The sequence below is a fragment of the Echinops telfairi genome, unplaced genomic scaffold (genome assembly GCF_000313985.2).
Source record: "Echinops telfairi isolate 266 unplaced genomic scaffold, ASM31398v2 ScPeMD7_23;HRSCAF=83, whole genome shotgun sequence".
In the NCBI taxonomy this organism is placed as follows: Eukaryota; Metazoa; Chordata; class Mammalia; order Afrosoricida; family Tenrecidae; genus Echinops; species Echinops telfairi.
In genome coordinates this window covers 48,920,116-48,945,591 of record NW_022103920.1, presented here as the reverse complement: position 1 = coordinate 48,945,591, position 25,476 = coordinate 48,920,116, and the positions used below count along the sequence as shown (strand labels likewise).

The following is a 25,476-nucleotide window of genomic DNA, read 5'->3' as shown; positions in this document are numbered from 1 at the left end:
AGGAGCAGTACATCGTTGGAGATAGTGGACATCTCATGAACAGGAGCAGTACATCGTTGGAGATAGTGGACATCTCATGAACAGGAGCAGTACATTGTTGGAGATGGGTCCAGAAGATGAGCTGCTCGGATCGGAAGGCACTCAAAATATGACTGAGGAAGAGTGGTGTTCTTAGAGCACAGTCAACCCTGACACCCTGGCTGGAGTAAAGTCTGTGAAGAGAACCTTTGGGACGTTCATTTGCTGATGGTGCATGGCTCCAAGTGAGAAGAAACACCTGCAGCAATGATTTAATCATCTGCACTTGGAATATATGCAGTAAGAATCTAGGAAAATCAGAAGTTGTAAAAAGTGAATGGGACATATAAATATCCACATTCTGGGCATTTGTGAGCTTTGTTGAACTGGTATCAGCCATTTTGAATTGGAAAATCATATGATTTACTTTGCCAGAAATGACATGATTAGGAAGAATGACAATACATTGTTTGTCAAAAGTGATATCTCAAGAACTATCTTGAAGTACAATGATGTCAATTATAGGAAAATATATATCCAAATACATGGAAATCCAATCAATACAATTATGATTAAAATTTATGCACCACCCACCAAAGCTAGTGGTGAAGCATTTGAAGAATTCTACCAATGTGTGCAGTGTGAAATTGATCAAACATGCAATTAAATTACATTGGCATTTATGGAGTGCAAAGTTAGAAACAGAGGAAAGAATGGTAGTTGGAAAATATGATCTTGTTGATAGATATGACGCTGGAGATTACAAGGTAGAATTTTATAAGACCAATGACTTCTTTATGGCAAATACCTTTTATCAACAACACAAAAGGCAACTGTGCACATGGACTTTTCCAGATGGAATACGCAGACATTAAATTTACTACATCTGTAGGAAGAGACGGTGGATAAGCTAACCAAGGCAGGGGTGGACTGAGGAACAGACCATCAATTGCTCACATGTAAGGTTAGGTTGAAGCTGAAGAATAATAAAACAAGACCACGAGAGACAAAATACTATTTGAGTCTATCCCACCTGAATTCTGTGACCATCTCAAGAACAGAATGTATGCATTGAATGCAATGGATGACAGAAGCCCTGATAAGCTGTGGGAGGACATCAAGAGCATCATTCATAAAGGAAGCAAAAGGTCATTGATCAGACAGGAAAGAAAATAAAAGATCAAAGTGAATGTCAGAAGAGACTTTGAAACTCCTGCTCTTAATCATATAGTGTCTAAAAGGCATGGGGAATAAATGATGAAGTCAAAGAGCTTAACAAAACACTTCAAAGAGCAGCCCAAGAAGAGAGTAAAATACTGTGATGAGATAGATGTGCACAGCCCCAGAGTCAGAAAAATGAAAAGGAAGAGCGTGCTAAGCAGATGTCCAACCGAAGGAACTGACGAAAACATTCGAGCCTCGCCTTTGAGCAAAATATTGAATGATGAAGGAAGCATCAAAAGATGGAAAGAATACACACAATCACTGTAAAAAGATCCAGTGGACAGTCAGCCATTTCAATAGGTAGCATATGAACAAGAACGGATTTAACGCTTATGGAAGCAGCAGGCAAGAGATCAAACAGGGCATCACAAAAGACATCTTTAAACTGCTGAAAAACGAGAATGCTACTTTGAGGGCTAGGGTGGGTCCGACCCACACCATAATGTTTTCAATTGCCTCTTATGCAGGTGGGGTTGGTCACTGAATAAGGAAGGCAGAAGAAGAAGCAATCCCTTTGCCTAATGGTGCTGGCAATGACAATGGAAAGGACCGCGGCAACCAAACCAAGCTCACTGCCATTGAGTCAGTGCTGACTCATCGTGTTCCGTGTAGTTTTCTGAGACTAGCTGTTCACACGAGTAGAAAGCCCAGTTTGGAGTTGCTAGTGGTTTCACCCTGGTGACCGTGCACATCACAGCCCATCGAGTAACCAGCACTTCACCAGGGCTCTGCCAAAGAACAGCAAATTGGAAGTACAAACAGAATGCTCGTTAGAGACAAGGATGGCCAGATTTTTCTTTCATGTACTTTGGACAAGCTCTCAACAGAGACCAGTCCCTGAAGAAGGACAACATCTTTATACATTAGCAAACAGAGGAACACCTTCAACAAGATAAGCTGACATGGTGGCTGCCTCCAGGACTCAAACATCTGAACGGATCTGAGGATAGCGCAACAGCACTGCAGTGTTTTGTTCTTCTGTACGGATGGTCGCTATGAGTCAGCCCACTAGACAGCACCTAACAACGTCACACTTACTTCACGTTTGAGGTGTAGGTCGGCAAATCTAGCTCCCAATTATGTGCCTCCTGCACAAAGGTAACCAGTTGTCCTCATCCTGGGGGCTGGGACACCCCTACTCTCCCTTGTGCTCTGCCTCTTGTTCTTGTGCTGCTGCTCTTCTGCCACTTCTCTGCTGCGCCACTGATGACATGGCCTTCTGCCTTCCAACCCGTGTGCAATAGTCCTGGGGTCCAACGGATAGGCTCCATTCTCTGTTTTACACAGTTTCGAATGCCACTTCCATTTCAGGGCCAAGTCAGGTACCCATGATTCAAAGATGGATAGAATATCTTCTTTGCATATACTGTGGTCTGAGACCAGTAGCATCAGTAGTATCTGGAAAGTTGTCAGAAATACAGCTTCTCAAATCCACCCCCGTCCACCTAAATCAGAGACTATAGGGACTGTGTCCAGTCGTCTGGGTTTTACCAAACCCTCTCAGGGAGTCTGATACACTTTGAATCTTGAGAAGCACTGATCTAAAGAACAATGAAGGCTACTGAAAAAGATTAAAGGAAGGAGTGATGTCAGGGGAGAAACGTAGGTGCGGAAACTGGGAGGAAGGTGGGAGGAGTTAGAGTTGGGGAAGCTGAAGCTGTTTATCCAATGGCACCGTTTTGGTAAATGGGAAAATGAGAAGATAGTTTGTCATGACAAAGGGTGTCTTAGAAAATGGTGCGATTAGAACATCGGTGAAAAGGGAGGAAATTAAGAAGCATCCCAGAAGTTTATAACCTGGAGAACATTATTTGCCATGCCACGCCATGCCATTTACACACATGCTAATCTGCAGGTAAGGTGGTTGTGGTTAAGAGAAAACTTTATTAAGGAATAAAATTTAAGCAAACAAACAAGAAAAGTAACAAGAAGCCTTCCTCTTTGAAGATGTTCCATATTTTAAGTAAGAAGTTCTTTCTCCTTCATCCAAAATGCTACATGCTCTTTCGGATCTAGTATACACTTTATGACTCAAATGTAGTTACTTCTCTGCTTGTTTTAATCTCCCTATTGTGCTCTAAGCTCCTTAAAAGCAAAAAGGTGTGCATGTGTGGGGGTGGGCGTGGGGGTGGGCGTGGGGGTGGGGGATTCTCTAGAGTCCTATCAGCACATACTAGAGTTGCTGGCACAATACAGTTATAAAATGAGTATTTGTGAAGTCAATCATTGCTGATCTCTTGTGAGTCTATGCACTATTATACACACTACACAGTTAAAAAAATATTTACAAAAAAATGTAACAAAAAATATTACAAATATTTATTTGTTATAGCAAAAAATAGTAAAAACTAATAGATGAATGGGTGGAAGTCCGGGAGGCTCATTGTGCAGCGTCGAGACCCCACCTGAGTAGGGGCAGGAGACCCTTCCACGATCACTGCTGACGTCAACACCCAGGGCACTCATGGAGCGTCTGTGTCCACTACCTTTCCTGTGGTTTCATTGCATGAGCCTCAGAGATTGACCCGTCCTCCGCCTTTCACATCCAGGTCAGCTGCTGTCAGGCCAGTAGTTGCCTTTGTGGCTTGGACAGTCCCCACTCATTAGCACCAAACCATCTGGTGATGTTTCCTTACTTTTGAAATTTTTATTTATTTTGTTGATGAGTGTTTGCATAGGTGAACATACACCAAGACAACAGTTTCTACAGGTTCAACTCAGTGACACCGATTACATTCTTGCGTTGTGCAATCCCTCCCATCCTCTTTTTCTAAGCTGCTCCTTTCTAGTAACAAAACCTCGCTGGCCCGAAGATTCCTTTCTAGCGTTTTGAGTTGGCTATTGCCAATTTTATTTCTTAAAAGAGAAAAATATTCAGGACAGACCACCCCCCACCCCCACTAATTATTGTTTGATCGGAAGATACAAACTCGGGCTTATTTTAAAGTATGAACTTTTTGGAAATGATTAGAAAATGAAACCAGCTACAAAGGCAGAAAGTATATTTGTAAATGGTGTGGTCAGATTTTATGAAAACATGATTTTTCCCATGCCAAGATTGCAGATCTGCATAGTTTTGCACTAATGTTGCGACAAGCCGTGGGTACAGCACTGTGCTGACCAGCAGGTTGTCACCAGAATGCACCCTCTGTTCATCCACTGGAACGTGGCTCTGCCTGCTTGAGCTGTGCAGTGCATTTCAAAGCATGTAAGGAAATGAGGACTCACGTGGGATGACCTGGTTGTTGAAGGAGTGTGAACGTCTGAGAAGTGATTGCAGGCGTGCTTCAGTCTGGGAGGGAACAGGGAGATGCTGAGTGCCCTGTAAAGAAATAAAAACAAAAGGACTCCTACTTCTCTCCCTCAAGGGAGTGCTTGTATGAAAACAGCATTTTCATAACTCTATCAAATGTAGATATTCAAAACTTATAAAAACTTAAACACTGTAAACAGAAACAGTGTGTTTTCCTGAGTCAATAAACATGTATACGAATGGTGCAAAATTATCATTCCAAACAGGGAATGAAATGTGAAAAAATAATGTCCATAATATTAAATTGCCTTTGAGGAGAATAAGTATACACCATTTTTTGAAGCAGCCAGATGAATACAAAGTGTTTGCCAGGAAGTGTGCTCTGGCCACACAGAAATTAATTTCAGAAGGAAGTTGAAATAATAAATCTGATGGGAATTTATCTATAATGTAATGTGCATTTCTTTTCAACATTACAGCCTACTGATGCAACAAAGATTGTCTCTCATCCAATTACAGGGGAAATCCAGGTAGGCAAGATTTGAAAAGTCATCATTACACTATCTTTTAGACTGCTTTTTCCACTATTCTAATGAAATGATAAAAACTGTTAGAAACTTTCTACTCTATTGAAACTATTCTATAACATCTACAGAACTACTAAGTATTGGTTTATAGTGTTTATAGAAATATATTTTAAATGAAATCTATACTTATGAAACTATATACTTTTAAATCTACCTGATGGTAGGCAGTTCCAATGCATTTGCACCTCCGTTTACTTTATAATTTTTGAATGTGCATCAAAAATGGCAAATTCTTCTGAAAATTTGAAGATTACCCTTTAAGACTTTGTTCTTTCTTTCTTCGATATGTAAGTCTTGTTAAAACAGACCCACTAACTAGATACTGAACAATTCCTTTAGATCTGCACTTTTCATATTTAGCTTGTATGATTCATAAAAATTAATTCAAGGGATTAAGATCAGAAAAAATAAAACAAAAATTGAAACTTTTCTCTTTTTGAAGTCTTCTGTGTTTCTGTTTGTCTACGTTACCTTAACATAAATTGTATTTCTTACTGTGGGACATAGCCTAAACGTGTTAGAAAAACTGTACATTAGATGTTATAAAAAGTACTGTAGGTTAGATAAGATAATATTGAGTAAAAGGAAATAACATAATATAGAATACTAATAGTTTGAAGACAGTAAATTCTAGATAAAAGAAAGAAACAGTAAGTCATGGTTGGATCTCCAACTTCTTCCACCATAGATGAAATTTTCCTAAAAGACTTCCTCAAGGGTGATGGAGATTTGAACTGTTTTGAAGATGAGCTTGGCGAACGACAAGGTGTAATCCTGGGGTGGGAGGAATGGGACAAGGAAAGGTACTGCTGCCAGCGAATCCTGGAAGGAGATCAGCTTTGCGATACTGAAATATTCAGGGAGATATGAGTTGAAATTAAATTTTAAAAGCCAGCAGAACAAGCCACTACTTAGTAGGATGCTAGCCATTTGATAGTAGGATGACCTTTTGGAACATTTCTTAGGGCAATGACTTATTTTTTTTAATTTTATTCCAAATGAAACCTTAGGCAAGGACCCAAGATTTGAACCTGCTAGTGCTGGAGCTATCTAAAATCCAGTCGAGCAAAATTTGAAAAGCATTCACCTCAGGCATCCTTCAGATTTTCATTTAAATTGTGAAAAATTAGTTGAGTGCCTCATCCATTAAGTGCACCCACGCACTGGCAGAGAAAGAAGAGGGTGACGGGAAACGTGTCCTTACTGAAAGCCGGAGAAGCAGTTGGGAATTGTGCTGAAGTGATTGTGGTTTGGGGCCATGGGGCTGGAAACACTGCCCGGTCCTGTGCCATTCTAGAAACTGTTCTTCAGTTTGCTCCAGATTATCCCAGATTATAAAGCCCTGGACCTCATGAGAGCACACAATTACTGTATTTCTCAGCTTTTCCCATTTACCCTCTTCTTTCACTGAACTTTGTTTAATGCATCCTATTGTTCTCAGGATACTCAGAAGGATTCTAGTTGTTTTTTGGGTTTTTTTTAAGATTGAGAAAAGTAACTTTCTGCCCAGGAAGAAAAACATTAAAAACATGCTAAAGTGAGGGATCATTTTTAATTATGAAATTTTCGATAAAATGTGACTCATCTAAATTATTATTCCATTTTTAATATAAACACAGGAAATCAATTTTGTTTAAACTATGAAAATAATCAGTATTGGTATCTATGGATTTTCCTCCTTTGAATATAGGTCCCTTTCTTTTTGTTATTTGATAAACAAAAATAGAATTAAATTAAAGCAAAGCTTTTTTGAAATAATGCCAGGAAAACTTTCCATTTGCAAAGAGAAAAAAATATCCGTTAATTTAATCTTGGTAATTACACAGCCTTCTCCAAATATTTGTTTCATTTGCAAATGGTTGACTATTTAATGGCAATCATGAAACCGCTTCTGAGCATCCATGAAGCAATACCCCTTCTTTTCCCCTCCGCCTCCAAAATTAAAGATTGAGATTTTATTATCCAAATCTCTCGTGCTATTAGGAAATCAGCCAAGGACAGAGGAGTTGCAGGTTAACATCAGATGGTACAAAACGGAGCATTTCTTAATATTCTTATATTTCAGTCTTCACAGATTTATCCTTAAGTAGTTCTTCAAACCACTTTTAACTCTTCCAAGAAACTGAAATGAGTTTTCTGATACTTTCAGCAATCAGTTAACTTATTTTCAACGTCCTGATGGTTACATAAATGAACGTTCAAAACATTTACTAATTTTACTAAGAATAGCAATTTTAAATGATAACTATTATTCATTGTATTATGTTCCTTTTGAATGAATTCAGACTGGCTAGGCCTTTCCCCATGAAAAGAGTGAATAATACATTTACATTTATTAGGAATTAAAATTTGCCTGGGAGCCCCCAATTAAATTAGCCATTACTTCATCTGTTCTGATTTAAATAAAAAGGAAATGAGGATTCATAATGCCTATGAAATTTTTTTTCAACTAAGTTACTGGTAATATATTAAATAATAATTATTTTTTAAATAACCAAATATGTTGCTGTCCCCTAAAGCTTCAAATCAACTATGACCTTGGAAATCTCATAATACACATTCTCCAAGCAAGAAACCTTGTCCCTCGGGACAACAATGGCTATTCTGACCCTTTTGTCAAAGTGTACCTTCTTCCAGGGCGAGGGTAAGTAAAGAAGCACTGTCTTTTAAGTCCTTGTATTTTAGAAAATAAATCTTTATTTCCTAGCTTAGATATATGAACAATATTTTCTGGTCTCTTAATTTCAAAAATAAGCTTTATGTTTAATAGAAGTTTATTATTCTTTCCCTAATTTCTCCACATGATAGTTAGATTTATTTATTTCCCGTTAGTAGGTAAGGCAGAATTATAAAATTATAATGAACTTTAAAGCCTTATGAGAGAACCATGATTATAAGGAAGTTGCCACAATGAGACAAACAGCTTTTCATGGTAGAAACCAGTCCCGTGGTGATCAGTCAGATTGACTGTGACATTGTCTGAGAATTTTTTTCTGGCAGGTTTTAAAGAATTGTCCTATATTCCAAAATGTATTTTACTTGTGAACCTAATATTCAAAGACCCATAAATGTTCCTCGTTTTGTATGGCACGTATATCATCTAATATGTAATGCTCATGAAAAGACTTCTGTCATTCCTTACCTATTTTCAATTCAGTATTAAGAACTGGTAAATGTAAAAATAGAAATGCTGACTTAGGTGAACAAGTGAAAAATATTTCCTTGGATTGCTTGTGACATTAATATATTTTATATCAAGGAAATTCTCTTTGAAGACGTTTATTTTTTATGTAATGAATGCAAATTGTTATGTTTTGGTGTTCAGTACTGAAAGACCATTTCTAAACAGTGATAAGGCATATTTCATTATACCTTATTTGAATAACTGATAGTAGTAAAATTAGGATGTCAGGACCATAAGCATTTTTCCCCACAGCACTTTCGATTTTGATTGCTGGGTCTTCCATAGCACACTGTTTCCAGGTGTGCTCTCACTTTCATTGCAATGCGTACATCACTTATGGGTGATGCTCATTATTAAGGGGCTTATTAGGGAAATGAACAGGTTACAATGCTGGTAAAAAATGCTCAGGTGTTCAGTCAGGATCGCTTCTTCTTTGTTGTGCCCACAAGGAAAAAAAATGCTCTTGGCCTGGCCTCTGCCCTGCTTTGGCAGTGTGATAAGGCTCCTTTAGGGTCGTCAGTAAATGCGCTACAGGCATGCCGCTGCACTGTCAGCCTCAAACCAAAGCAACTCAGCTCCCCTCTTAAGTGCCCAGAGACACCCCAGTCCACAAGCCAGCCAACTGCCCCCAAAGCGTTCAGCATTACCTGCTCGGGGGCTGAGAAGTCCACTGTTTCCTCTCATGTTGTGGCTGTTGCCGCCCCTCTGTCTCTCCTCTGGCTTCAAAGCTGGAATCAGGTATCACAGGGCCAATGTGCTGAACGCTACTGCACTACTGGCTCTTTTCTTTCACTGCTGTTGAAATTCTCCTCCCTCCTCTGACACGACGGATTTTCTATCCAGCAGTTTGGCAATCTTATTACTGTGTTAAAACCATATATAACAATGAGTATGAAGAAAAAGAAAATATTTTAAAATTGTGTTAAAGATTGTACAACCCCTCTTGGTTTGGTTGAACTATTGAATTGTATGCTATGTGGATGAAGTGCCAGTAACTGTTAAAAAAAAAAAAAACTCACAGCAGAATTATATAATCCAATCTGTATCTCCCCCCACTATCTTCCCCAGAACCCTGTGGAAAATGAAATTCTGTTGTTGAGAATAACAAAGACTATGGTTAGAACAGCCAAATTAAATAGTCCACTGCATTACAGGAAACTAATAGACTGAGGTATAATTTTAAAATTCTGAGTTCATAATTTGAAGAATATAGTGTAGTTTTTGTTCATCTTTGATTTAATTTAGGAAGGGGAATTGAATATTACTTTTTAATTTGAATATCTGAAACAGGGTACTGTGGAGGAACTATAATTATTTACCATTAACCCTTTACTTCGTTTCAAAAATTATCTGTTTCATGTTTATCTTCACTGATCTCCTCTCAGATTATTCTGAGATAAATCACAGCTATTTTTAACACTTTTTTTAGTGTAAAGTTTTAGTTTATGGCTTAGCATATGGTTTTAAAAGAGAAAGATACATGGTTTCAAAATAAACACAAGCTACATAAATATAAAAATTTTGAAGAATTAATAATTCCTACTAATTTTCCCAGTTGTTTCACCATTTGTTCTCGAGTTTAGTGACCTAATTGACAGTTATAAACATTCTACCCACCATCGGCAGAACGTATATTCTTTTCCAGGGGACATGGGCCCTGCACCAAGAAAGACTATGCTCTGGGCCCTAAAAGTAATCTCCCCCAAGATCAATGCATTGAAGTCGTAATGCGTGTTCTCTGACAATGGTGTGTTTGAACGGAAGCCGACTAGAGTTTGTACATGGCTTTAATGTGCTGTTTACAAACTCCGTAACTAGAGGCAGACCAGAAGCTTTGATTCCGCTTCCTTGTTACCCTGAGAACACCAAAGCAACAGAGCATCATACTTTGATTATCAGGGGAGTAAATCAGAGAGCACTTCAAAACGATATGAAAAGTACAAGGCGCACTTTGAAATCCTGTATCTAGCCTTTAATTTCCTCCTCCCTAATTATTTTGTTTAGAAACTTAATCTTGTTTTTAGTGTTGCTCTATTTTTAACCTGATGAAAAATTTGAGAAACAATAATTTTATATGGTGATTAACAACAAGCCAATATCCAGGAGAAGGGAGTTTTTATTTTATGTTAATTTTTATATTTTGGGGCTAGTGTTAACTACAATCTGGCTATGTTTTTGTAAGGTAAGTATCAACAAACTATAAGATAACTTCACTCTGCCTTGAATGATGTTGGGTCATTTGCTGTCTTTATTATTTAATGATAGTATAATGAGCCCACACTAAATCATGACCTTTGGTATTGAATCGAGTTAGAATGTGTTAATGTATGGATGAAAATGAGACTGCTATGTTCTGTCTTTTAAAATAATATCGTATGCAGTCATATTTTATACTGTATTGGAGTGCCTATCCTTTATTACGGTGATCTCTTCTGGCTGAGTAATTCAGTTCTCAGCTGCTAACAGAAAGGTCGGTGGTTCCGATCCTCCCAACCCTGGGGAAAAAAGATGTGAGGCTCCGTCTGTCCAGACTTAAAGCCTGGGAAACCCTAGTGGGGGCACTTCTCTTGTGCCCGATCGGGGTGCTCGGAGTCAGCATCAACCCGAAGGCAAGGAGTGTGTGTTGGAAATCTTCCAGTCTTGTATGAGCTAAGTGAGGATGGTGACCACCACCCCCCCACCCCGGGAAGTGACGTCGCGTTGGTAAATTGAGTGAAAACTCAGAAGACCCTCCATGGCATGAATTGACGCGGTGCACCGGGCCCACAGAGAACACCCGTTGTGAGGGTGGTGCCGCCCTGGGCGGCGTGGTGTTCCGTTGTTCATGGGACACGGTGAGTCACAAGCAACTCAATGATACCTCCTGCTCTATTTCATTTAAAATGTTGGAAAAGTAAAGAACAAGAAAAGGCAGGCAGATGACTTTAATACAACTATATAATCCTTATGCAATTTGTCAACCCCCCCCCAAAAAATGCCTACAGAGTGGGGTTTACCCCAAAGTCACAAATATGCTACTCCTAGTCAAGTCTGAAACTTTCCATTTAATAATTACTATTTTCCCATTTATTACAATGTCTAAGAACTTAGAATGTATTCAATGTGTGATTTATTAGGTTTTTTTCTGTTAGTTCTAGTGGTTTTCTGTTTCATGCAATTTATGATACAGCTATTCTAATTATTTCTCTCAGGTTTTGCCTCCTTATTTCTGCTCCTAACTCTTTTCTTCCTGTCCTTTCTACTTTCCTGTTGTGACCTCCACTCTTGCTCTCGGGAACAATGCAGTCAAGTCATGGTTGTTCAGAACGCAAGGTAGAGTCTGCTCTCCCTCAGTGTCAAGCCATGCTCTGTGCTTAGTTCTGTGTTTTACGTGCTATGTACAGTCGCTTGCACTTCGAATTTTCTATGTTCCTACAGTTCACAATCTACTGAGTAAATTCAACATGATCCAATAAGTTTAGAAGATGTGGGAAAAAATAAGATGCCTAGAAATTTGAATAAGGAAATAATACCACCCTGAAATTAGACCTGGTTAAATTTTTTGTATAGGAAGTTCACCAAAACACATTTAGCGTTTCATGTAATACTCATGGCCCGTGTTCTTCTGAGTCTTTTGCTTCAACCAAATGCATCCGGAGATACTTTTCAAAAGGAATTAGTCTTCTGTATGTCCAGGACTAGGTGTGTGTTTTCCCTGAAAGATAAGAAGCATCTGGTCTCTTTCCTTCACTTCAATCTAACATTGAAACAATCCTGTGCCTTCATACTTCCCACAACTACAAAATTATTGCTGTGCCACGTCAGATACCCGACTGTGCCTGTTCTAGTGCATGGGCAGCAACCCAGAAGCACACTCCCCTTTGTTTGACAAGAGTGGGGAGCTGTGTTCTGGTGTAGCTCCTGATATGTTGTCATCATTGCATTGTCAACTCAGGCTAACTTGTAATACATAGCCAAAGGTGCCTTTTTTTGCCCATCTCTTATTTGCATTACACATTGAATGTGTTATTTAGTTGACAAGGTGAATCATGTGCCACCTGTAGCAATCGGGCGATGAGAATGTTCATCCTACCAAGAATCTCAGTAATACAGCATTTGTTTTTGTGTATGACACTGGAACTTGATATCTTTACTAATCCTGACAAGCTGTTGCCTACAAGAGGCAGTTTCTGATTTTTAAAGGCATCAATATTTAAGTATCCGAATGACTAAGTTTAGTCACTACAGGCACGTTCCCTTTCCTGACAGCGCAGAATCAAGGCAAGCAGTGTGATCTGACCCTGTCATGGGCTCCTGTGATCGCTGGCTCTGTCATCCTGGGACACCATCCCTAGCTCTCAGGCTGATAGGAGAAATTACTCCTGTGTTAAAGAAATAGTCTCATTTTTGAACAGACATGATCAATCACATCATTGAGAGCCCTCCTGTTTGTTTTTTTATCCAGAGAAACCCTGGAGAAATGAGCAGGCTGACTTTCACTTAGCAGAGAGCATGTTTTGTAATTGCAAGTAATGATTGGAAGAGCATAAAATGCCTTGGATTATGATGTAGAAGATGTAAAACCACTTCCACATATTAGATCTTTATGGATTGTCAATCTGAGGCAGAATTATAATGGCAAGGTGCTGATAATATCAAAACAATGGAAGCCAGGCTTTGGAAAACAGAGTGAGGTCATTCAGGGCTGGGGCTTGAATTTCACAACTGCCATTTTACATGTTACTAGATTTTTTTCCAATGTGGTTTCTTGTGCCACTAAATAGGAATAATACTATCCTCCTTTCCAGTTTTTATGAGATAAATGACATACTGCATGGGAAGTGATAAGCACAAAATCTGTCACATAATATGGTCTCAACAAATGACAGCTGCTATTATTTCTATTAGTAATTATAATTAACTTTGCGAGTATGGAGCATCCCCAGTGGGACAGGGAATTATGCACTTAGCAGCTAACTGCAAGGTTACAGTCATTGCATGGGAGAAAGATGAGGCTGTCCGCTCCTGTAGAGATTTAAACGTCTTTGAAAACCAAAGGGGCAGTTCTACTCTGTCCTGCGGGTCAGTCTGAGTCTGAGTCAACTGGGAAGCATCGATGGCAGTGGATGGGTCTTCGGGATGCATGTATGTAGTCAGTGGTGTGTTACCTCTGCAAAAAGGAGATACGAAATGCTTGAGCTACAGAAGTATACCAAGTATTTAATACCAAGTATTTAATACCACAATAACTCACTGCCATCAAGTTGCTATGGCAACTTTGGTGTTGGGTTTCTAAGCCTATCAACCTTTATGGGAGCAGATGGCTTTATCTTTATCCCCAGGACCAGCTGGTGGGTTTGAAGCTTGCAGTCAGCTGTTCAAAGCTCACCCACCAAAACAGTCTCACTCAAACCCAAACTCATTGCCATCCAATCGATTCGGACTCATAGTGACCATATAAGACAGAGGAGAATTTCTCCTTTGGGTCTCCAGGGTATAAATCTTTACTGTGGGAGAGGCCTCGTGTTTTTCCAATAGAGCAGCTAGTGGGTTTGAATAACTGACCTTGTAGATAACATGCCAGCTTGCAACCCACGATATTACCAGAAATCATACCACACTACCAGGGCTGATATTCTGCCAGACTTGATTAGGATAGGTTTGGAATATATGGTAAATTGGCTACTAAATATGATGAGTTTAAGCTTCTCACTTACACAGAGGAAGGAATGTTAGGGAAAAACTGAAATGTGTCAAGTTTTAAGGAATGCGAAAAGATTTAGATTTGGTTCATAATGTACCTAATAAAGGACATGTTATTGACATGAATCAGTAGTTTATACTTACTCAAAATAATTGTATAGCTAGATTAAATATCATACTTTACCAAGAGTATCAGGATATAGTTTCAATATAGAATAAAAATGCTCATGACATTTCAGTTATAATAGCCATTCTCAATCTTTTTCTTTGTCAATACAACTATTTTTATAGAGAAAACTAAATGAGAAATCCTCTAGCTTTCCTTACATAATTAGATGTTAAACTATTGGAAAAGTAAATATCAAATTATTGTTTGATAGGAAAAAATACATTGACATTACCATATGGTTCAGATTGTTAACTCACGTATTCAGAGAAGAGTAACAATTCAAAAAACGATAATATAATCAGAAGTAGTAGATCATCTATGAGCTTTTCCTTTTTAATGAATAGGAAAAATAATATTAAGATATTTGAAATATTTTTAAACTATCATGTGCATTCAATTGAAAATAAAGTTTAAGACATGACACTGAAGAGATGATTTTATAGTTATTCTAAACAAAGCATGATCCTGGAAGGTTTAGTATGACGCCCTGGTTTCTCTAAGTCTTTAGTTCAGGTGAATATTCAAATTCATCCTCCCTCCTTTCTTCCAATTCAGCGCTGAGCACAAGAGAAGGACTAAACACGTTCAGAAAAGCCTTAATCCGGAGTGGAATCAAACTGTAATATATAAAAGCATCTCCATGGAACAGGTAGGTAATCATTGCGTTCTCTGTAACAGGTTTAGGCTAATATAAGAAATTATGGCAAAGTTATTCAACTTTCAATTTAAAAACTCATGACATATGTGTAAGAAAAGAAACCAGTGTATGGCAGCAAGTAAAATTCAAAGATAAAGAAATGTGGACATTTTCTATTGATCATTTAAATTTTTCAAATACACTGGGGTATATATCTTAATCTTAGGGGGGGAAATAGTTTCCAACGGCCTATATTTTGGCTTTCATAAAGAATTCAAAGAAAACGAAGATTGACCCCGTAGGAGTGTCTCCGCAGCCTGGCAGACTTCCAGGAACTCATTTCTTCTCTCACTTGAGGCCTCCTTCGAATCTGGCGATGTGAGGGTGGACGCTGTGCGAGAGGAACGCGCATAAAGATGGCCGTCACAAAGAGCTCTCCGCCACCAGGACGTTTCTCCCGGCAAAGGCACGCCGGAGTGCTTCTGAAATTACTCTCACAGCTTACATCAATCACAGCGAATAATTGACGACAGTTTAGAATATTGAAAACCGAGGAAAAGAATATAAGTCGAACAGACCGAAGACCTCTACAGAGAACAATTTATAGGTTGTCTTTTTGAATGAGGCATTTAGTTTGTCCTCTGGAAAATTTCTAATTTGATGATGGATCTGTAAATTATAACTTGGATTCTTGAATTTCAAATGAGTTAAATTCACATAAAGGAATGAGATAATGCTGTGCTGTTTTTGTTTTTGTTTTTTAATATTTGACTGAAACAATGACCTATAATCCAAATAGTTTACCTAAATGATCCCAGATCTCTTTATTGGTATGTTATTTCAAGCCTGCAGATTTTGCTTTATAGTTCAAAGACTAGAGGGAATGGATTAATAAGAAATAAGTAAAAGTGATCCTTTTTTCTCACAAGATAATGAAGTCCCTTATATGCTGGGTTACAAAAACTATTGAGCTTGTACATAATAGTTAATCTAATGCCCATATCGTTTTTTGACGGGTAACATGCTAACAATTTTTCCATGAAAGGAAAGGGTTCAAAGAAGTGAAAATAACGGTGCCTATAGTATGAGCTTAATTAAAAGGATCCGCTAGAAACATGAGATTAATGACATTTTCATTTAAACCGTAGCTCAAGAAGAAAACACTGGAGGTGACAGTCTGGGATTACGACAGGGTGTCTTCTAATGCCTTTCTTGGGGAGGTAAGCCGACCATTTCCGTTTCTTTACTTGCTGCCCCAGGAAACCAACTATGGCTAAAGAAGCCTGGGGCACAGCAGTGTTTTAAAATCTTATCCAATAGCTGTTGATGAATAATATCTTACGAGGGATGGAATTTATTTCCTGGTTTATTCCTTGAAGAGATGGACGTCAACTCAAGGAAAGCTTCTCTCTACTTCTTCAGGTGTATTATAACGGATGTGCAAGATAAAAGGATTAGGAAACGTTCAAATGATTATGTTAAAGTCTCAGAAAAGTTATATTTTAAAATAAGCTGAATCTTTTAAAATGCATCTTCCTAGTTAGTCAGTTGTTATGAAGGATGTATGTGTGAAATAGAATGATGCTTTATGTTGTTATTGAAGTATCAAGTATCCAAAGGAAAATCTCTCAAAATATTTTAAGCAAAACTAGAAAGAGAAAACAATACAAAATGTCTATGTAGCTTGACCAGAATGGAAATAACCTAGTCATGAAATCTAGTGGAGTGGTCCAATCCTGTGATTTCCTCATTCATTTATTATGTTCTAAACAGTTCGTTTTGTTTGTATAGAGAAGTTATGAATGAATACTAAAAAAGTAATTATCTCAAAAAGACCCCAAACCTAGTCTTTCGATAAAGACTGTACTGAACGGTTGTGCAGTCAGAGGTAATATGAGGATGCATTTGCTCCCTTTCTTGTTCCACAAACTAGAGCCGTGATAAGTGCAAATCTGTCCCAGCGTCTTGGTCTAATCGTGGTTTAGGCAGGACTACTTGAGGATAAAGACTACACCTAGCATAATGTCTCAACACAAAAAATTAAGAATTTGAAATCCTTCTAGTTTCTTGACTCGTGTTTACATTAACCTAGGACATATATCTATTGTCTAATTTTCACTTATTTTATGTCTCACTAAATCAAATATGCTAGCAATTGAAAAATGCACCTGATAATAAACCACTAAGAAAAAACTACTGTTTGCTATATGAACTAAAGTATGTTTTAAAATAAGAGAAATTAATTAGCCATTGCAAATTGTTTGTTGTTTTTTGATTTTGTTATTTCTTTTCATTTCGTACCTCTTGTGAGTAAAACCAAATATTTTTCAAAATTGCTAGCCAAACTTAGGGCTATCTTATAATCAAAGAAAATGTTGCTGTTTTGTAAAGAGATTTACTTATGATCCTTCCTTTTTTACGTTATCTAACAACTAATTTCAGTAATATTTATAAATAGTGCGTGTAGTTCAGTTTGACCCAGGATTCATTGAATATCTACTGTGCACAAGACACTATTGCCAGTGTGATGAACAAAGCAAAGACTGAGTGCCACGCCCTCGGCATTTTCAGAGTTTATACTATAGACTTTGGTTGATATCCTTGATTAAATTTAAGACCGCTGGGGGAAAATAATGAATAAAAAAGCTTGATACATAAATCCCACTGATGTGTTTTACTATATTTCAGGTCCTGATTGATTTATCTAGCACGTCTCACCTCGATAACACCCCTAGGTGGTATCCTCTCAAGGAACAGACTGAAAGCATTGATCACGGCAAGTCTCATTCCAGTCAGAGTAGCCAGCAGTCCCCGAAGCCTTCCGTCATCAAAAGCAGAAGCCATGGCATCTTCCCTGACCCGTCCAAGGGTAGGAAATACTCCAAGTAGAAGTTTTTGTCTACATATTCAATGCATGTCTTCTGTCTACTTAACATATGTTTAAAAGAATGATGGATATGGAAACAAGAGAAGCAACGTTTAATCTCCAATCAGCCCATATTCAAAACTATAACTTTGTGGCTTCACCTCTCAACTCTCAGTTTTACAAGCTGTAAAATTGAGGAGGTTGGGCCATATTGGCTGGTGGGTTTTTTCCCCTGGTCCAAAACTCTATGGAAATGTGATTTTTATTGCATGCACTGTGGTGTTTATAAAGATAATATTAAAATCTTCACCGGATCATTGTTTAGGCATTATAACCATTATCATTGGGCATGTTCTATATAACTGTTTCTTCAAACATGTAATCTTACCCCACATAGATAATTTTGTAACCTCTTCTATTTATCATATGAGGAACATTTTTTCTCATATCATTAAAAGAATGGACATGAAAAACTTACAGCAATCTATCCTAACGGTGGGACTCAAGTGAATTCTGTGATTAAAAAAAAAATTTTTTTCAATTCTGTGATTTTTAACTATGATATTAAAATAAATAAATACGAATGCCATAGATTTGGTCTTACAATGTACATAGTGTTCCCATTCGAGCTTACCCTGCAAACAATTTATTACTATCTATCCTACAATACACTATCGATCCTCATCATAAACTGAGTTATTGCTCATGTGACATAACCATGCAGCCTTAAATGTAAATTTTAAAATCAGACCTGATCGTAGCTTACTGAGAAGAGGTTCTCAGGCAGGAAATCCCATTTAAAAGAACTTCTCTATACATGACAAGGGAGTAGGTCACAAGTGTAAGTGTTCTGGAAGGTAGGAAATGAAGGCCGTGACCAACAGACCTCTACACCTGTATGACCCACGATTGACTACTTTGGGTGTTGTAGGTTATTTATGAATGAGTTTCATAGATCCCTGGTTGATTCCACTTAGCCATAAACAGCCGTGCCCGGATTGTGAAAGCTGAAGTGTAAAGACCATATGAAATTTGCCCATGACTATCAAATTAGCCAATGTGTGTGTGATCTATACCTTCTTTAAAAACACCTGAGAGGATTTCTTCAGTCTCTATGTATAATACACAATCACGCACACACAAAGGGGGTTTCAGAAAGTTCATGGGGAAAAAAGGTTATTAAAAAATAATAACGGAAATGTACAGGAACTTTTGGAAGCCTTTATGAAAACCACCTTCTTTCAAGGAACACACTGTGCATTTAATTAAAACTCGTCTTGCAGCAGCCCAAGTCTTTTGGTGCTTACTTGCTTGCCACCACCACCCCACCCCTCCCCCCAGTCAGGATTCACTTGACATCAGGCCGTGAGACCAGCAGGAGCGGCTTTGGCCAGGGAAACCAGAAGTTAACAAGCCCATTTACACTGCAAATGGGTCTCTTCTCAAGTCAAAGGACCTTTTCCCCATTCCTCCCAAGATTTGTCTCCCAGATGTTTAATCCTTTCCAATTGCTGGATCCCATTAAGTGACGGTGAACACCCCCATAAAAGACAGAATTAATCTAAATCTCAGATCGATTCAAATCACTTGTTAGCCAAACTTGACAGGAGGCATGCTGGGGCCACGCTAACTCGTGTTTTACCCTCTTGTGACCAGATATGCAGGTTCCCACCATTGAGAAATCCCACAGTAGCCCCGGTAGCTCGAAATCCTCATCGGAAGGTCACCTCCGTTCTCATGGACCATCTCGCAGCCAGAGCAAAAGCAGCGTCACGCAGACCCACCTGGAAGACGCGGGCGCCGCCATCGCTGCGGCCGAAGCCGCCGTGCAGCAGCTCCGCCTTCAACCAAGTAAAAGACGCAAATAAATCCCTCAGCATGGCAGCTTAGTGTTCATCTGTTGCCTTTCTTCCCTGCCGTCCCTCCCTGGTTTTTGCTTTCTGGTTTTTGCATCCCTGCTCACTCTGTTCTCTGTCCCTTTGTCTGTGTAAAGACTATCGATACATCAATCGACTCCTTCCTATTTAGATTTTTTTTTTAATTTACCTAGACGGCAATAAAACTGGCTGTTTCTCCTTTGTTTCACCATCCATCCAACCTGACCCATGGTATTCGGTGGTTGTGTCTGTGATGTTTGCAGGCAAAGCAATGTTGTGTGTCCTTTTCGTTGACCCTAAATATCCTTTAAAATATAGGAATTAATCAAAAAGCACAATGTATGCCAGAATTCCAGGCATTACACAAGAACAACACACACGGTCCACACAGATCACTACAGCAGTGGCATGCAAGCATCTGAAAACACACAACAACCGTTGGCAGGAGACTAGCGCAATCCACAGTCAGGTGGTAGAACGTAGTGGGGGAAGCCAGTGGGGGATGCCATGTTGGGCCCTTGTGAAACGCTCATCAATAATGTTGTAGCTTTCCATGTGCAAAGCATTTTGGTTATTTAAAAATCTGTGATGAGAAATGTGTTTCTTACATTCTCAAAACTACACAAACTATCAATATATGTATAAGCATATGAGATAAGGCAATGAGACTTCAATTAAGAAGAACAACTGAGTCCATACCTGTTGGGTCATACTTTGTATAGGATAACAGAGAATTCATCATTTTATTTTTGATCCTAACCATCGAGGATCTTTTGAAAGTCACGGTGTGCTATGTCTGGTAGCTGTACATCGATTAAAACATAGCAATTACACATTCTTAGCTGCTGTATTTTCATTTAATCTGTGAAAAACAAAGAACAAAATAGGCACGTGATGTGCAAAACTTAAAGAGTGCAGAGAGTCCACAAACGATCGGTGCACTGCTACTTCCAAGAGGCACTGGCCGGCCAGCGGGATTCGATCGCTCTTCTGCCTTCTCCTTAGTCCTCATTTCCAAAGAAACAGCCAGTTTTAACCCCCTTAGTGCTATGCATGCGGTGTCATTTTGGCATTGGAAAACACAACTGATTTCAATAGAGCAAAAGAACACTTCTGTTTGCATGACTAACATTGAAGCTGATTCCATCTGAGGATACGTACTCTGGGTTTCCATCTCACTCACACTGCCACAGCAGCACATAACAGCGGTCAGTCTAATCATGCCAGGAAGCAGCACAGACACAGCATAGCAGGAGTCCTCCCCATTCAAAGAACTCAGTCTGATAATCTGCCTCCACCAGCCAATGGCAACCAAGACCAAAGCCAGCTAGCCCCCAGGAAGGTGATGTCTGACGGACCAGTCAAGCCCGAAGGAGGTGAGCAGAAAGGCGCTGTTCAAAGCCCACAGCAAGAACATACCCCAGATTTAAAGCTCTCATCTTTTAATTTTTAGAGATATTCTGATAAAAGATGTTTATCCACTTTTTAAATGTGCTTTTGTGGGCATGGCATTTCAAGATCTCATCATCACTGTGTAAGTCCCAAGGTCAGACCCATGAAATATTCGATGACAGTGATTCGTACTTTTCTATGCACCGGGCGTCTTTTGACTTTTGTTGGGAACTCGATTAACAGTATTCATATTGCAGAATGGAATGCATGCTACTAACCCAATCTGTTCAAGCATGACTATAAATATATTGCATTGTGATAAAAGTTTAAATCGCTCACAATTGGAGCTAGCAGTTGAAATGTAGATCAGTCGTAAATGCATAATATCACGAGTGTAATTTTTTTTTTATATTCAGTGAATTTTGGAAATTCTTAGAGTGAAGTACAGGAAAACTTGTTAATGCCCTCACTCACCCTTACCTGGTGAAGGTTCTCTCTCTATCCTACAAGCAAACATTTTCCACTGGTGTTTCCATCGCTGTGAAGTGTATCAGATGTGTTGGGCATGTGAATATCCAAGTGCCTGTGTAATAAATAAAGTATCTTTATTTCATTCATAAACTACTGGGTTCTGAGCCATTGTTATATGATACAGTTAAAAAGAGTGTGTCAGTTTTTGTTTTTTCATTTGATTCCTTGCAATTTAGACTCTGTAGAGTGACAGCGACATTGCTAGTGAGGTCAGTAATGTTAGGACCTTGGGGAGCAGAACACAGTGCCATGTCAGAAACATTTGACGACAGATGAAGGTGTGTTAGCCAAATAAAAACTGAAGCTTATATAAAAACTTAAAAACATGTAATCAAGGTGAGCTACTTTAGGCGAAGCTTCGACTGTTCTCTTCTCATACATCGTATCTACCTCATAATCACCTGAGGTCTCAGACAAAGAGGATCATTCCCGTGAGCCCTGGTTGTGGAAAGTCAGCTAACTGCAAGTGCGCAGCACTCTTCAAAGCAAAGAAGCAAGCTCCTATCTGTCCAACGCTGAGGACAATAGAAAATTTTCCTTTAGAAAACATAACAATGGCACTCCCCACAGAAATCAGACCAGGGTGATTATAAAATTACTACCACAGTAGATTCAAAAGTATGTAAAAATAGATATTCATTTTAAAATACACGGGTTGATATATTTAAAATAGGGTGGCCACATTTGAACCTAAGTCAATTCCACCCTGACACACATAATGTTATCCTATATTTGCCACAAAATTAAAGGCAGACCATGTTTCCTATTGCATTTCCCCTCATTCCCAGGAATTTTTAAAGTTTAATATACACAGCTCCCAATTAATGTGAAAAATGTCATCATTTCTTGAATTAGCCAGGTAATTACGGAAATAACTAAAGAATTAAGATAGTTCTGAATGTGCATTTACTCAGCCCATTTTAGATTATCACCAAAATACACTGTTCCTTTAATAACTAGCTTAATATTTCCAAATAACTAGCCTAGTATATTTCCAAAAATACTTAACATTCCTTCTCTCCCAGCAAAGGATTGCAGTTAATTTCTCAATGGTATTCATTTTTATTACTTGAAACATTCCATAATTGTAAACATTACCACATCAAACGCTTGCCTTATTTCATGCCCTGTTTTTAATTATTAGCGTTTAAATATTACTATAAAGTGGCCCAAGGGTCATGTACTTGGCTGTGAACCAAAAGGTCAGGTAATTTGAACCCACCTGCTCCACCACGGGAGAAAGGCTTCGCAAACTGCTCGCATACAAGTATTTGTCTAGGAAATGCTCTGCTGTTACGGGGGGGTCATCTCTAGTCAGATTCAACTCAGCGTCACAGAACAACATACATATTTTTCTATGTCTTTATCTAAATTAAGTTCTCGCTTGGATTTGAATCAAAATGTGCTTTTTGCTTTTTATTTTTAAATTATGGTCTTCAAATAAGAGCCATGGTTACATAGTGGTTACGAGGTGGGCTGTGATCCTCACGGTCAGCAGTTTGAAATGGAAGAAAGACGGGACTTTCTACTCCCATAAACAGTTATCATCTCTGTAAGAGCTCCCAATAAAATGATTTCGAAAATAAAAAGGCAGTTCTACGCTGTCCTATAGAGTTGCTGTGAGTCAGAACTGACTTGATGGTGGTGATTTTGTTTTCAAATACATTAATAATGTTGTCATACTTCTGAAACCCTGTCATGACTGATGGAGACATTCCATATTAAGATCACAACCAAAAGAACCACTAGCTAACATCACATGCTTTCTTGTTTAATTTTGTTCTTAGGGATGATAAATGAAATGCCATCTTTACTATAATATATGTATAGCTAACATTCACCTCCTGCTGTAGACCTACCTAGAATATGTATGATTCAACCATGCATTTTAGCAAACGTTTAATAGCAAACACACTCTAAGGTGAAATCTATGTAAAATGCAAGCCATTATAGCTAAGACAGAAAATAATTGTAAAAGTTAAAAACATCAATATAAGCATGTTTTTGTTTTTTTTTTTTAAACATTTTACTAGGGGCTCATACAACTGTTATCCCAATCCATACACACATCAATTGTGTAAAGCGTATTTGTACATCATTTCTCAAAACATTCTCTCTCCACCTAAACCCCCGACACCAGGTCCTCATTTTTCCCCTCCCTCCCCGCTCCCCTCTCCCACATGAGCCCTTGATAGTCTATAAATGGGTATTTTGTCATATCTTGCCCTGTCCGACTTCTCCCTTCACCCACTTTTCGGTTGTCTGTCCCCCAGGGAGGAGGTCACACACAGTTCCATGTAATCGGTTCCCTCTTTCCTACCCATTCTCCCTTTACCCTCCCTGTTTTGCCACTCACACCACTGGTCCTATAGGGCTCATCCGTCCTGGATTCCCTGTATTTTCAGTTCCTATCTGTACCAGTGTACCTCCTCTGGTCTAGCCAGTCTTTTTGTTCTCCATTTTCTCATTTTATCACCAAATCGATGCGGTATCCAGTCAGAGGGGTAGCAGGGCTGAAGGATATAGGAGCAAGCAGCTAGCAACCTTCACCTTCAGGAATATAACTATTGTTGGTGACGGACTCCTGAGCCTGTGCCTTAGAAAAGATAGTAGTGACTCCTTTTAAACCAATCTCTTTCTGATGCCAATTTTTAATATGCTGATTTATTAATTGTTCCTTATCATTCACGTACTTACACAAACGATCAGTGGTAATTAGAAATGAAAGCGAAATACCATTTAGAGTTGCTGGCTTCTCCTTTCTGAAAGCTGGTAGTTACACTGCCACAAACCAACAAAGGAAAACCTTCCACTGCGCAGGCCCAGTGCAGCGGGAAGCGGGGCCCACAGAGGATGCTGTGCGCATCTAGACGCCCAGCTACATAAGATGGCGAAGTTTCCCCTAGCAAGCCATTCAAACTTGTTTTTAAGCTTCTGAGAGGATTTCTACTAGAAGTGGAATAAACTATGCGTCAAGCAAGAATTATAGTGTTAAGCCAGGAGGAACTTTTTTTTTCCCCCTTCAGAGGTTTATTTATCTGCTAGGGAACCCGAGGGAAAAGATTGGATAGATTTTGCCAGATGTACTTGATGCCCAGAGAACTAATTACAAATTTCTATTTGTAATTAGAAATCCCTGGCAATTTTTGGTCAAACACAAGACCTGCTATCCCAGAGGCCGATACTGTGAGGAAAGAAAGACCTTATAGACAGTAAATATTTAGGACGAAATCACCCACAAACGGAAACTAATGAAAGCATTCTTAAAACTTTGAAATCTAAGCCACTTGACATTGAGCGTATCAGTGTTACACGCGTTTTGAAAAACTCTGATCTATTTTTGTTTGTAGTAAGGTTTAAACTGCGAGCTTTGCTTTAGAAGCAGTTTCTATACGGCACGCAGAACGACCCCACCACCTTGGACCATCATAGAAGAGCAATGGGAATGGGTTGGAGAGGTGGGTTGGGAAGATTTTTTCTTCACCTGTGAGAGAATCGCGGTCGGGTGTCCTTGGAGCCCCCTGATTGTGGGAGGAAAGCTTGGAGTGACTTCCATTGACCACTGCGGGACAGTCCACTTCGAGCAAGCTCACTTGCACCTGTCAGCAAAGAGTTTCCTAGCCTGCGTGCTGTGGGGGGCACTCTGAGTGGGGTTGGGTGGCTGGGTTGGGCAACTACCCGGTTTCCCCCAAAATAAGACAGTATCTTATAGTAACTTTTGCTCCCAAAGTTGCGCTGGGTCTTATTTTCAGGGAATGTCTTATTTTTCCATGAAGAAGAATACGGTACACATTTATTGTTTTATTAAAAGAGACTTCGCATTTCCTGTCTGCTCCAGCTGCGCTGTGGCCAACAGTGAGCTGCGCGGTGGTGTCCGCCACTATAGTCCAGAGTCCAGAGTTATAGTAGCTTCGGGGGGCCTTATTTTCAGGAGGTCTTGTTTTCAGGGGGATGCCTTATATTTCAGCGAGAGGCAAAACTGTAAGTAGGTCTTATTTTCGGGGGGTGTCTTACTTTTGGGGAAACAGGGTAGCTGGGCACTGGACGTGGTCACCA

General features: G+C 39.0%; 1 protein-coding gene across 1 annotated transcript in view; it reads left to right on the top strand.

Annotated features, from left to right (window-relative positions):
• The window catches only part of PCLO (piccolo presynaptic cytomatrix protein), a 393,696-nt gene that overhangs the window by 322,997 nt on the left and 45,223 nt on the right, over positions 1-25,476 (top strand). Inside the window, exons 15-21 of the mRNA XM_045288647.1 lie at positions 4,975-5,025; positions 7,602-7,726; positions 11,552-11,578; positions 14,673-14,766; positions 15,903-15,974; positions 17,443-17,623; positions 19,277-19,471. Coding sequence (XP_045144582.1) covers positions 4,975-5,025; positions 7,602-7,726; positions 11,552-11,578; positions 14,673-14,766; positions 15,903-15,974; positions 17,443-17,623; positions 19,277-19,471 — 745 coding nt within the window. The remainder of the gene's footprint in view (positions 1-4,974; positions 5,026-7,601; positions 7,727-11,551; positions 11,579-14,672; positions 14,767-15,902; positions 15,975-17,442; positions 17,624-19,276; positions 19,472-25,476) is intronic.